Genomic DNA, 14,247 nt, shown 5'->3' with positions numbered 1-14,247 from the left:
TAATAAAGTCTAACATGTTAGTTGCATATTGTAATCAAGCTCCAGGATTACACTCCTGTTGGTTTACAATAACATCCCAGGGACATATTCATCAGTGATTCACACTCATGGCAGGTGCAAAAATACATCAGCTGGATCTGAGGTTCATTCAAAACACTTCCGACAGTGAAAAGAAAGCATGGCTCTATACTGACGTCGGTTGTAGTGTTTGTCCTCATTAGAGTTTTCAGTGTATAGTGTATGTCAGCAGTGTTTTGTTCAGTGGGGGGAAGTTCAGTAAAGAATAAGCGTACAGAAACCTCCACAGACTCATCAAAAGGAGCTTTTAAAAGCAAACACTATAGTGCTCTGCTTAACTAAGATTGATTTATCTGAAACGGCTTGTGGGGAATAAGCAACTCACAAAATAATTGTTGATAGTGATTCCTTCTCTAAGGCACATTGATACTGTTTCGTCTGAACAAAGGTTGCATGCATGAGACAAATAACCGGAAGTGAAAACAAGTCAGATGGAGCTCAAGGGTTGTACTGCTATTAAAAACAACAAGACTTTATAAGCTCTTTTTCATAATGTGCACCGAATACATTTGTCAGTTCTTTAGTAACATGTTCTGATTCAATCATGCAGAACTTTAAGTGTTTTTAAGCAGTGGTCTTTGTTGTGCCATCGATTTCAACCTCATTAGGCACACAGTGATCAATAAAGGGTTACATGTGTGGGGTTAAACAGCAGCGGGGTGATGACTATCTCTGAGTTTGGTGCTGATAGTATTTAAGGCGCTGACCATGGTGCTGAAGTTTTATGACAATATATCTTTATACTATTTCTGGACCTTATATGGTTTCACAGATTATTTATTTTTCAAATTAAAACACATAGGTTCTTATAATATTGTGTATCTCACATGTACTTGTATATTACCTCCTTAGGGCGTGGGGACACTCTACATGTGTTATCACCAACATAGATATTGTATAATTTGTAGTATAAGTTTCTATAATAGTTGTTTCATGTAGAGAAAATATAAAGCAAATTACGGCAGGTTATGGCGTTTTTTAATCCTAAAATTAATAAACAAAAGCAGGTGTTTGAGTGATGGTGTGATATGCATCACATGTTAATATGTTTGTTCCGTTGTGTGTAAAGCTGCTGGCACTTGACCTCTCAGGCTGATAAATTGTGAGCAATAAAAAGTAAGGAGTATGGATTCTTGACTGCAGAAATATGTTCCTGGGAACCCTGGGTCGCTGAGCTCACATCCCGCACGTCATTCTCCTTACATCAGCACACAGCTTAAATGCCAGCAGCACCGAGCGGTGTAAACACAGCAGGCACACCTTCATAGGGGCGCATCGCGAGATAAACACACTGCTGGAGCCTGAACAGAACAAGCAGTCCAAAGCAATGCACTGCATGCTCCGTCTGAAAGAGAAAACTTCAGGATGTCATGTTACAATTAAGGATTTATTTTGACTTTATTTCCAGAGCAAGTTTTCTAAACAACGTGGAAAGTTAATTTCACTGTACCTCTGTGTAGTGTTGGTTTTAATAATGATCAACGACACACTTGCCTTTGGAGATTTGGACACGAATGTTTCTGCGCCTTTGCCTCCTCTCGCTCTCAGCCACAACCAAAGTGCTTTCCCTGCGCTCCGGCTGGAGTCCAAGTCTCTGGTCACTTCAGCCACCATGTTCGCTGTGGGAGTCCTGGGAAACCTCATCGCCATAGTCGTGCTGTGCATCTCCAAAAAGGAGCAGAAAGAGACCACTTTCTACACTCTGGTGTGCGGGATGGCCATCACGGACCTGCTGGGAACATGCTTCACCAGCCCCGTGGTGATCGCCACATATGTGGCCAACCGCTGGCCGGGAGGAGTGCTACTGTGCCACTTTTTCTCCTTCTCCATGCTCTTCTTCGGCTCTGCCGGGATGTCCATCCTGTGCGCAATGGCTGTGGAGCGATACTTGGCCATAAACCATGCGTATTTCTACTCCCAGCACATAGACCGGACCATGGCGCGCTTTGCACTCCTGGCCGCCTACCTGGCTAACATTGTGCTGTGCATTATGCCCAGCTTTGGCTTCGGACAGCACGTCAGGCACTTTCCCGGGACTTGGTGCTTTCTGGACTGGAGGGCGACGGACTCACTCGGAGCATGCTACTCCTTTCTGTACGGCGGAGTGATGGTGGTGCTGATCGCAGTGACAGTTTTGTGTAATTTGGCCGTGTGCAAATCGCTGGTGGGGATGAACCAGAGGACCTCTTGTGAGCAGAGGGGGTCACGTCGCCGCTTCCCCCGGCTGCCCTCGGTCACCTCGGCCGCGGAGATCCAGATGTTCTGGCTGATGATCTTCATGACCATCGTTTTCCTGGTCTGCTCCATCCCTTTAGTGGTAAGGACAACTTTAATGTTACTTTATTTGACCCTGTATCTTTGTTAAAGTCTTGTTGCATTTAGTTATGCTTTTTATTTGTGTGTGATTAAACCCTTTTTCGAACTATCTTTTATCTGACAGGTGCGGATCTTCGTGAATCAGCTTTACGACCCTGCCTACATCTCTGCTGGGGGGAGGCCTGACTACCGGAGCGACCTGCTTGCCATCCGCTTCGCCTCATTCAACCCCATATTAGACCCCTGGGTGTACATTTTGTGCCGGAAGAACCTGCTGCTGAAGGGCTGCGAGAAGCTAAAGAGGACAGTGTCGCACACTAAAGACATTCGTGGGGACAACATCGGCTGGGTGGGAGGTCAACACTCCCCTGCGTCTCTAAACAGCGATGATACCAGTTACGCGTCATTACGCACAGCCAGCTTCAGGAACGATGTGGAAGCACGTGTGTCCATCAATCATAAATCTTTCACAGACTTCGCCATGAGACAAGCATGGGAGTACGACACCGCCCGGGTCAACTTTCACCCGTTCAGCGTGGAGAGCACGGCGATCCTCGGGTGTGACGAGGAAGAAGCAACCGGCTCCAAACAGGAAGTGGAGGTCAAGGAGTCTTCACGAGGCAGCGCGACTCCGCCCCTTTCTGCGCACGTGAGAAAGGTGGACATTGTCACCTGCACGTTCAGCACACCGAGTTCATGCCAATCAGCGAAATGCCTTTGATGAACACTTGGTAATTCAACTGCCAGCACCAGTGTAATGTTCCTATGTGGGTAGGTGCTTCATGCGCATAGCAAACTTGTTCATTTGAATTCAACTGTGAGAAAAATGATTCTGCCAGTGGAAAAATCCACACAATGAGATCTCTTCTGATAGTTTTAACCACCAAAGAGCCATATGCTCAAATGAATGAAACACTTGAAACAGCACTTGTAACTGCGACTGAAATGATCTCAAGCACTCGATCAAACGTCACTCTCTTGTTATTCCTTCTGCTGCACAGAGCTCTCTAACATTTCAATCCTGGGCTTTATTTAAAGGTTAAGTGATCACTTCAGGATCGGAAAAAAGTATAATAGTTGATGTGCATTTACATCTTCTTCATATCAACTAAAACATGTCTTCAGTCAGAAAAGGTCCAGAAAAACACACTGCCCCAACCTACCACAGCTTTGTTATGTCCACAGTGAAACTGGAGAATATTTCAGGGGCAAGGTGTCACAGATGGGATGGCATTTTTGGGCTTACTATGGTCTATGGGTGCTTACTATTTTAACTTAATCTATAGCTAAACTTTTAGCCGAAAATTATTTACAGTTTTACAAATTCTGCTAAAAGTACACTGCCAATTGTTGCAATTTCCAAATATGGAAATGTAAACAATCTATAATTATACCCTATGGGTAAAAATGTTCTTACACTCTGAGAGTTTTACACACTATTAATCAATATGTGCCATTTGCAATACATGTTTATTCATTATGTATTGTTGTTACACTTGATTTTACTTTTTTGTATCGAAATGCTGCCAATTTACTGCCTGTGTTGCATGATGAAGAGAAAATTGAATGTAGACATTTTCAATCTTGTTTTATATTGCACATAATGTTTTGATATCTGCAAATGTTAACATGTCACCTTTTAAAAACAAATATTGTTGCTGTGAGCTGTATGACCTGTGGTGTTTGCTGGATGTGTTGGTGGGTCTGTGCAGAAATAAAGAAGAAAGCATACTGCCGAGGTCTTCCTCTTCCTCGGTTTTACCATCAATAAATCAGCTGCTCAAATATTCACAGTTGAACAGACAGATGGCAGGAGAGAGACTTACTTCAGGTCTAACTCCAGACAACAGGTTCACATGTTAGACCAGCAGGTGGCTCTACAACATTAAAAAAAAGTCTTAATTTTAACTTAAGAGGTGTTGATCCTGCTGAAAGAAAAATAATTAAGGATGTCATAAGGAGAAAACACTTCTGAAGTCAAGCTGTGCAATCAGTGAAGTAATTACAAGATGTATATTAAAAAAAACTTTATTCCCGTGGAGGATAATGCCATACAAAAATAAAGAAAACTTTATAAAATAATAATAATAATAATAATAATAACAACGTGACATACTGAATGAACTTTAGGATGAGAAATGTTGAGGTCCTGTAGTGTAGATGTTTAACCTGTTTACTGTACATACATTCTACCTGTGCTGTGGAAAAGCTGGTATCATTACCAAAGCTCAAGTATGTGAGGTGCTCTTGAAAAAATATATTTATTAAGTATTCCACATCATTTCAATGTAGGTCAATTTGTTATTTAATAGGATTTGTTTTACTGTCTGGAAAAAAGGTAAAAATCAATCTGAGATTTTTTATCATGGTTCTGTTTTATCCAATGTAATCTTAAAAATAGCAGCATTTAATCAGCTGTCCATGAGGCATTGGATAAATGTGGAGACCCGAAGAAAAAAAATACATAGGCCTACTGCATGCAAGAAGTAGAAGTAGCTGTCAACATGAAATCTGAATCTTGGCAATAAATAGATATGTATCTACAATATAGAGTTAATAAAAACAGCTCTCATATGAAGCTATAATAAATAAATAATTTAACAGAAATAAATATATGTTACTTTTATACAGTAATACAGGAAGATGCATGGCATCCATTTGGCTGAGTTCACCTGAACATAGAAACAAAACAATGTCATGTCCCTGTTTTTATGTGGAGAAAATGATATACCTTTTGGGAGCAGCTGGCTTAACTGGGAGTGATAGTGAACATCAGTCTTTTTTAGTCAGAATATAAACACAGTGTCCTTTAGATGTGTCTTATCTTGATATCTCTCGAGCTTCGGCCTTCAGGTCTCGCCCATAAAAATGTCACATAATGGAGTCTCTTTAATGTGTATTATCTGGAGTATTTCCATTATTTACTCAGTAAAAGTTATTCACTCTTTGAAGACCCAACGATAAATCCAGATGGTGATTCCCTGATGGCAGTTTCTGACCTTCAGTCTTCCCGCCAAAACGATTCCTCCTCAACAGGAAATACACAACAAGTGGCCTCGGTCACTTCCGTGCTCTGTGTGTGTTAAAGCGACCCTTGTTTCTAACTCCTCTGGCTTCAGGATGGGTGACACCCCTCTTCCTCTCCCTCCTTCATGTCTTCAGCCCATACACATGCAGCTGGCGGCTGATAGCGAGTCAATGGTCCTCCACGCTGTCTGGGCGTCCATGAAGGAGACCGTCTCGTACTCGGCCGGCCGGCAGCAGGGGTGTCTGCTGAGCTTGCGAGCGGTGCGCCGGGGCAGAGAGCCGTTCTCCAGCAACCTATCCAGCGCCAGGTCGTAGTTTTTTCTGGAGGCCTTGCAGGAGCCAACGCAAAACTTGAAGAGGACAATCTCATCCGAGTCAAAGCCCAGGCCCAGGTCCCGAACCTTCATCTCTCTCTTCTCCATCCGGCAGTCCCTGCTGCTCTTCTTTGGCTGCTTGCTCTTACCTTTACCCTTCCTATCTGCTTTTCCTGTCTCTTCCTCTTCCTGCTTTTCTTTCCTCTTCCCCTTTTTCTTTTTCTTTGGTGATCCCTTGGGTGGAGGTTCTGAGGGGTCAGAGGAGCGTGGCAAGCGTCCCGCCCAGCGGCTACTGGGATGGTCATCCACCTCATCCATCACGAAGGGGTCTAAAACGGAGAGGAAAAAGGAGACAGGGAGACTTTCAATGAAAGTTAAAACACATGCAAATATCTTCAGCAGGAACATAGGGGAATTTGTTTAAATGGTAATGTGAACTCTAATGCAAATGAAGATTTCATAAAGCATTATAACCGTCCACATTATGTGAGTAAAAATGAAGAGCTATACTCCAATTTGCACATTCTCATATAACAGTCTATGATTAATAAAAAATCTGCAATCTGAAAAGACATGCCGAGTCATAGAGTGGACAATATTAAAATGGTAAATAAAAGTAATACATATTAATTTGATCTGGTTTGCAGTGAAGGAGTGTTTGGCTATAGAGCATTTGAATTCAAATGTAGCTTTGCACTGTTTAGAAAACGAAATGTCACACAGCCTTTCCATTTATACTTGTTATGGTTATAAAAATGTGAATTGGATTATTGCACTTTCATTGTCAATTAAATTAAGCCCTCTTTGGGCTTCCATATCTCTGAAATCTATCATATCCGCCTTTTACCTTAAAATGTCACCCTTTAAATGTCCTGTAAATATATCATGATGACTGAGATAGGAAGCTCATGCCCTCTTTCCATTCCAATACTGTTTGATGAAGCTGTAAATATGACTTTCATAAGGGCCTCAGTACCATATAGAGCGTGCCAAGTAGAGTAGGGGTCAGTGTGGTCTTCCTGCTCCTCGTCCTCCACCACCTCTGGTAGCGTCACGGGAAGCTCTCGCTCCTCCTGGCCTGCCTGCAGCCCCACGCCAGGGCCCGAATCTGATCCAGGACCAGCAGCACCGCCCTTCATATGAGCTCCTTCCACCAGAGGCAGCAGAGAGAGGAGGACCCACAGCAGCACCTACAGGAGAGGGAAGCCATATGTTAGCTGACACAAAGATATTCCAGGGACTCATTGACTTAATCAATGAACAAAAGAGTGAAGAGGACAGAACCAGGACATGGAAAGCAAACCATATTATCTCTTCTGTTATTAAAAAGCTTTCATTCAGTTACCTAAAAATGATAGTTGTTTTATCTGCATTAATTAACTTTTCTGGACACTCTTTGGCAGGGAATAAAGCTCAACATTGAGATTCATTACCTTGAAGTTGACATGGTAAAACGATCCACTGCTTACATGTCCAGCAGACAAAGAGATACATTAGCCTTTCTTTGTCGAACATTAAATATCTGAATATCTCTCCTTTTAATAAAGAGTTTAAGCAGTCCTGGACTCCTGGTAATTGTATTTCTTATAAAACCGGATGTGAACAGAACCAGGCTAGTTGACTCTGTCTTTTCGCTAAGCTAAAAAGCTGCTAACTACCATAACAGTGATATTTAAGTAGATTTTTGATGAGGCATTGCTCTCAGCTATTTCTTGAAAGTTAATATTTACAGAGTGTGTGCAGGTTTGCTTTTGGCTTTGAGCTCTCTTGTTTTTCTTACAAAGAAATCCTGGTCACCACCAGAGACATTGGGTATTTGGTCTTTTGCTTCCATATGCAATATGTACTTAATGAGAAGTTGACAGGGTGCTATATAGATATAAAAACGATAAAGAAAATGAGATGATACGTATGAGAGCACATTACACACACATCCCTTCAAAGCTTCAAGCTACAGCAGTGCTTTGTGTTAAGCCTATTTCATCAAATGGGATCTCACTTACTTTTCACTAATACTTGAGTCAAATAACTCGGCTTCCTTTCTGCACTGGATCACGCTTTGTCCACTGGCTTATCATTTAGCGATGAAAGCTTTGGTGCTGACATGGCTTTATCGAAAGCTCAGTTCTGAGGCTTGTGGGGATGGATTTCATTAACAATTTATATACCTACATAAAACTCATCCACTGGTTTATAGTGGTCTCTACATTGTATATGAAATATGAGAAGGCTATTTGAAGAGACAGTGATTTCATTATAAGGAAGAACGACAAATACAAAGAGTGAGAAAAAGATGGATAGGAGAAGTGACAGAAGATTTTAGGAAGCAGAAGAAGGAGAAGAAGGAGGGGACATCTTTGCTTGTGGCAACGATGTGTCTTTCTGACAAACCTTGGCCTTCTCTGACATTACAGAGGTAATCTCCCGTTTATCCTTCCTCCGAACTCTCCATCTGGTCCCACCTGGAGCGAGGGAGAAAGAGAGGAATGTAAGAACAAGAACAAGCGTCACTCTGTCAACTTTCCTCCTCCCAGAACTCCCTTTGAAAAGTTTAACATAAACTAAAAGGCACAACATGCGGGTAATGTGATGTCTATGGATTCACAATTGTCCAGATACTGTAAAAAAAATAAAAACAGCGCTGTGGGCCCCTGAGAAAGCCGACATGTCACATAAATCACGTCCTCAATGCACGACGACGGCTTGTTTATTGCTGTTTCGGTAAAAGACCAGTGTTTGCTGCCAGCTAGCGTGGCTAGTGTTGGCTTGTCGGTTTCATACATCCATGCAAACAGCCCTGGCAACAAAAGGCAACATCTGCGATACACTTGTCAAAGGCATTCTTCAGGGTTAGTTCTGTGGCAGCAGAGGTACAAGCAGGGGGAACCAGGCATAGCGGGAGCACTTCGCGGAGGTCCCATACAAAAGACCCACAGAGATGCAGGACAGGTGATAAGAGGTATCACGGATGCAGATGTTTATATATGGTACGTGCAGTGTGGAGGATTGTGCTGGCTGCAGAGCAACCACACATCCCGTAACATGAGGTCATCAGGTTGTTTCATGCCCCCCCACCCCTCAGTAAAGCTCAGCGGAGGTAAGGGCATACCTTGAAACCAGAGAGGTAATTTAAAATAATTTATCTTGCATCCGAAAAGGTATACCGAGATCACTAAAGTAATTAGGAAACATGCCCTGGAAACAATGAACACCTGTGGGAAATTACATGGCAACCCGTCCAATGGTTGTTAAGATATTTTGTTCTGGACCAAAGTGATTGATCGACCTACAGACACTGCCATCTTCAAGAATCATTAAAGGGGCCCTATTGTGCTCATTTTCCGGTTTCATATTTGTTATTTGTGCCTCTACTGTGGCATGTTAACCTGCTTTAATGTTCAAAAAGCTCTTTATTTTTCTCCTATTGCCTGTGCTGCAGCACCTCTTTTCACCCTCTGTCTGAAACCAGAGCCCAGTCTCCTCTGATTGGTTAGCTGGCTGATTCCATCTGGAACTTTGTAATTGTAGTCTTTGCCGACCATTTACATCACAAAAACCTATAGAACACACTTCAGAAAAGCACAAGATGGCCTCTTTAAGTCCAGAGGTTCTCGTCCCCTTTTGGCTGGTGACCCATTAAATAAAGGGATGTTTACTTCTCTTTTTTCCCACCCATTTCACTTTTAGAGGTTTGTTAAGGCGAGATGGCCAGCTTAAGGAAAATATACATTTTGAAAAGAGTTTAAAAAGAAAATTGTGCAGTTTAAAAAAATACATTCTTCCTATAATAACTGCCCCTCCTTGCTTGGATGCCTACTGCAGTGGTTGACTGAAAAAATTCAGAAAACCGATATAAATATCCATCACAATTTATGTAGAGCTCAATTGAACCTTTTCAAATTGCATGATTTGCCCAAATATTGGTTTTAAAAAGCGTTTTATGCATTTAAGAATTAGTAATTAAGTCATTGTTTATAAAGGAAAATTCCTTGCGTAAAGTACAAGTCTTTAAAAAGGATTTTAAATCAGATGTTTGTTTGCTGACTTGCCTCCTTTACTCCAGTTTCACATCTCTTAATACTGTACTCTTGTTTAGATAAATGCTGTACAAAGTTAGCGTTTGCTTGCTAATCAACTTATCAACATGTCTGATCTGTTCAAACTAACAACCAATTTCTGAAACAGACCTCCGCCTACAGACACCTCCAACATCTTTGAAACCACATCTTTCATCTCTCACATGCTTTGAATAATCTCTGCGCTGAACGTACTCAAGCGTGTATTCTTTAAGATCTGGCCGATACGTGGTGTGCTTTGTTTATATAGTCAAAAACAATCCCAGTGGTTGTGTCTGAGCAACAAGATGGAAACCTGACAAAAGGTTACAGATCAGAGGTCAGGATAAGACCTGTTGATGCATTTTTACAATCCTGCTTGTTCCAGCTGAAGAGAAGCAGTCGAAGGAGAGCAGAGATAGACGCTGAGGGGTGGGAGAGGGAAAGAGAGGACAAGGGGGAGCATAAATCAGCCTCACAGACAGAGAACACGCCACTGCTGCAACCTAAAACCAAACTGCTTCACCAAACCTCCATCTCCTCTTGTCTCTGTGCTGATTTAAAGATCTCCTATCATGCTATTTTTAGACATATATTTTATAGGTCTCAGGTATATCAAATTATATTAAAAACATGTCGATAAGGTGTTTTTGCTCAAAATACCAAACATACAGTATCACTCATTAGCCATGCCTCATACCCCTCTTTTTCATCCTTGTTAGAGAAGTGCTGATTCTGGGTCCTTAGTTTAAAAAATAGAAAAGACGGGGGGCGCTAATGCCTGCTCAGAATGCTACTGAGAGATTCTCAGCTAAATGCGGTGATGAAAAACCATATCATGTTCCAAACCACATCAAGGATTATTTCTGAAACAGTACAGAGCTCAAATGCTTTTTCTCTCAAGGGGTTACTACAAGATGAGTTCCTTTTTATATCCTGCTTTTTTACACATAGGCTACTCTCTCTAGTAGGCTACAGCTTAGCTCTGAGTGTTAGCGATGCTTGCTAATGTAAACAAAGACCATATTACTTCCAAAACACGTTGGGCATTGTTTCTGATAGCAACATGCCGTGGGTCCATATTTCCGATATTACGTCATATCGGCAGCAAATCTGGATCAGCTCTGTTGTACCCCCATTTTTTTTGAGATTTGGGTACGGAGGAAAAGAGAGAGGGGTTTTTTTTCTGACCCTTTGTGAGTTCCCTCACACCTCGGGGACACATATTTATGTATAAAAGACATCAAAAAGTGCATTTTGCATGATAGGAGACCTTTGAAACGGTGTGAGGCAGGACAGAGGAATACAGATCCTCTCTGCGTCTGCAGAGTCCCTCACACAGCTGGGAGTGTTTAGTTGCTTTTAGCCCGGCGCGCTGGGAGTCTACACGCCTGTTTGCTGGTTCATTTCACTCTGGCACTTCAACCCGACGCCTCAAGCCTTTTCTCTGGGATGAGGTGGGTGGGGGAGTCCAGGGTTGCAGGACACCGGTCGTGTAAAGAGTGCCACGAGCCTATAGTGTTTGCACATAGCCCCGACAGCGTGCATGTTTAGAAAGCCCAGCATGTGTTTCTTCCTTGTTTGGCTGATTAAAGCCTTTGGTTTGTCCATCAGGCTGGAGGTCTGCGGTGGGGAGAGCGGAGTTCTTGTCACCTTTAATTTGCATTGTTGCTCCTCTGCGCCCCAGTTGTTCTTCACAGTTAGTTAAGTGGGAAAGCCCTCCTGAAGCAAGTATAACCCATAAAGCCAGAGCCAGCTTCTATTTGCAGAGCTTCTTCTGTTTCTCTGGATTGCTTTTACAAATACAGTTTAAGTGCTTGGAGAGGAATGATGAGGATTTAGTGTGGGGGGATATTTATGAGGTGAAAGAAAAGGATATCAGCTTTAAAGCAAAGGCTGCCAGCATAAAGGTTTACATCAGTTTACTGAATGTCATAAACACAAAGCAGCAGTATGCATTAAAGCAGGATTTTTGGAAGAGATGTAATTCATCAACGCCCGCTGTTAGACCTTCATCTTACAGCCATCCTTTAATATCAACCTTACACAGTAAATAGGTATTTTAACCAATCTTTTACTAAATAGAATGTGAAGTTTATGCTATACTGGTCTGTTGACAGAGAGCGCTAACAAAGTGTAACACTGCATGTATGGAGCGGTGGTCATTCTAATCCACAAGGGGAACAAAACATTGAGTAAAAGCTGAAGACACAGAAAAATCCAAGGTACTCCAGCTAGAAAAGGGTAGCTTGTGGATGTTTTCAGTAGTTCAAAATAGCTTTGTGATGCTCAAGTGTCTTAGTAACTCAGATTTTTAGCCCACATATAATTTAATTATAACTTTGCACTCAACTAAGTATAACTTATAACTAAGAAAACTAGCCTTTCTTATCAGAATAGAAGCAACTACCATCTCTCCAGCCTCTGGGTCCAGGAATAATCACATAATTGTTGTTTTTTAGCTCATATTTAAATGCATTTTGATTTAAGATGAATGTGTTAAACTTGCTCATTATTTCAAACCGTCAACAATGAAAAATACTTGCTTTATGATTGTCCATACATAGATCTAAAAGTCTGTGCCTACGTTTTATAATCAGCCTTGAATGCATCAAATGATACTTCTTATGTATCTGTTGCACATTTCCAAACACTTCTTCTCAACCTCACTGTGACTGCTCTGACTTTGCAAGGCTGTAATTAATGCAATAACTCTATGTATATTACTATCAAAGATGTAGTTCATATTTTGTTGTATTTATTACTGGTATTTCCAACAGAAACCGATCTTTGCAGAGCGACATTATAAATGTGTTTCTGATTAGTGATCTCGATGTCTACTGTATACAATTACACCCTCGGAGCTGAGCTTTGCCCACACAGATCCCACAAACCTCTCACCTTGTAAAAAAGAGAAAAAAAAGTCAGCTCCAAGCTCTCCGGTGTTTCGCCTCCCTCTAAAAGCCAAACTTTTCTGATAATGACCTCCAATTACAGACGCGCTCTGTTCTCTGCAGTGAGCGCGTCCACGTACGTGAACAGATCTGACCTCCAGCTTCAACCTGTCACTACCGCGGTGCCTGATTGCGGCAGCGAGGAGAAAAACAAGAGTACAGTAAATCACCTCTGGCTCAATAAAAGACACCTGCAGTGTAAGAGGAGATGCAGGAGAGAGAGGCAGAACACCAGGAGAGCCGCCTGATCACTGCCAGACTATGAGAAACCTGCGGAGGTCCCACCAAACGTGATGATAACTTCTGTACTTACATGTGCCCCAAAGCTCTGCATATCTGCATCCAGAGCAGTGAGTGAAACTAGTTGTGTTGCTTTGATTTAGCTGTTAGCGTTTTATTGACAGACTTCTTAGAAATACGCCATACAAGAGGCTTCAGATGCCAAGTCCTTAAATTCTGACTTCGATTTTTGTATGAATAAGTCCTTTGGGAGAAATGTTTGGTTTTGGACTTTGTAAATAAATCTATGTAGACTTTTATATGTTAAGGAGGCATGTTTTCCTGAAATCTCATCCCCTCCTCCCTCCATCATGCTTCGTTAAAGCTTCATGTCTTTTTGTCTTGTAAAATGTGCTCTTTGCCCCTCTGCGACTGAAACAATTTCACTCTTCAGCGGTTAGCGACAGCATGCTTTAACTATGCGAGCCACAAAGTCATAGAAGAGAAAATCTAGAGGAGAAGCAACATAAAGAACGAGATTGTACAAAATTAAAGGACATCACATGATAAGAGTTAGAAGAATTAAAATGAGAGAATGGGTTTTGGTCCAGAGGGTGGAAAAAATATAATTGAACCAGTGGATGGGAGAAGTCTAAAAGCAGAGATAAGGTGAACAAAGGAACGACAAAATGAAAGTGCAGAAAGAGAGCGCAGATTGAAGCCCGGTCACTCTTTAATCCCATAATCCCTGGCAGGCAGGCAGGATGTAATTGCTCATTAGTGCCAGTTTCCACTCTGAGGCCTGTCACTGCTGGAAAACCACAGAGCGCCGGCGAAATGAGAAACAGATAGCAGGTCCCATGCCTCGGTTCAGATAGGTGGAGAGGCCCCCCACCCAAACACCCCCGAACACACATGTGTGCACACATATGCTTTTACTGTCTGTGCCACTACTTTTCTTCTCATAATCATTTTTAACAATAACACACACCCCATATTTATCATATTCCTCACACTTGTTTCAGCACACACACACACACGCACGCACGCACGCACGCACACACACACACGGGGGGGGGGGCGGGGTAATCAGAGGTGTGGACACTACAGCGCCTGGGGGAGGATGGTGAGGAGAGGAGGGGATCCGAATGACCTCACCCCACTGTGACAGTCTTATTAACCCACTGACAGCATCTGAGCCTGAAGGTGTCTGAGATACTGTTGGGCCAGTGAGAGACAGTAATGCTTGGGACTCTGGTGGGCTGAGAGGAATAATCAGTCGGG

General features: G+C 42.3%; 2 protein-coding genes across 7 annotated transcripts in view; both read right to left on the bottom strand.

The window, feature by feature from the left end:
- st3gal3b (ST3 beta-galactoside alpha-2,3-sialyltransferase 3b) overlaps positions 1-14,247 on the bottom strand; it is an 84,300-nt gene that overhangs the window by 13,063 nt on the left and 56,990 nt on the right. The gene's annotated exons all lie outside the window — the stretch shown is intronic.
- LOC104964778 (glial cell line-derived neurotrophic factor-like) overlaps positions 5,047-14,247 on the bottom strand; it is a 17,368-nt gene continuing 8,167 nt past the window's right edge. The window contains exons 3-5 of the mRNA XM_010793642.1: positions 8,127-8,197; positions 6,712-6,925; positions 5,047-6,064 (exon numbers count right to left, since the gene is read on the bottom strand). Coding sequence (XP_010791944.1) covers positions 5,553-6,064; positions 6,712-6,925; positions 8,127-8,197 — 797 coding nt within the window. The 3' untranslated portion in view covers positions 5,047-5,552. The remainder of the gene's footprint in view (positions 6,065-6,711; positions 6,926-8,126; positions 8,198-14,247) is intronic.

The sequence above is a fragment of the Notothenia coriiceps genome, unplaced genomic scaffold, assembly GCF_000735185.1.
Source record: "Notothenia coriiceps isolate Sejong01 unplaced genomic scaffold, NC01 NC01_scaffold00037244, whole genome shotgun sequence".
Lineage (NCBI taxonomy): Eukaryota > Metazoa > Chordata > Actinopteri > Perciformes > Nototheniidae > Notothenia > Notothenia coriiceps.
Note: the sequence above shows the minus strand (reverse complement) of the source record. Positions and strands in the feature narration are given on the sequence as shown.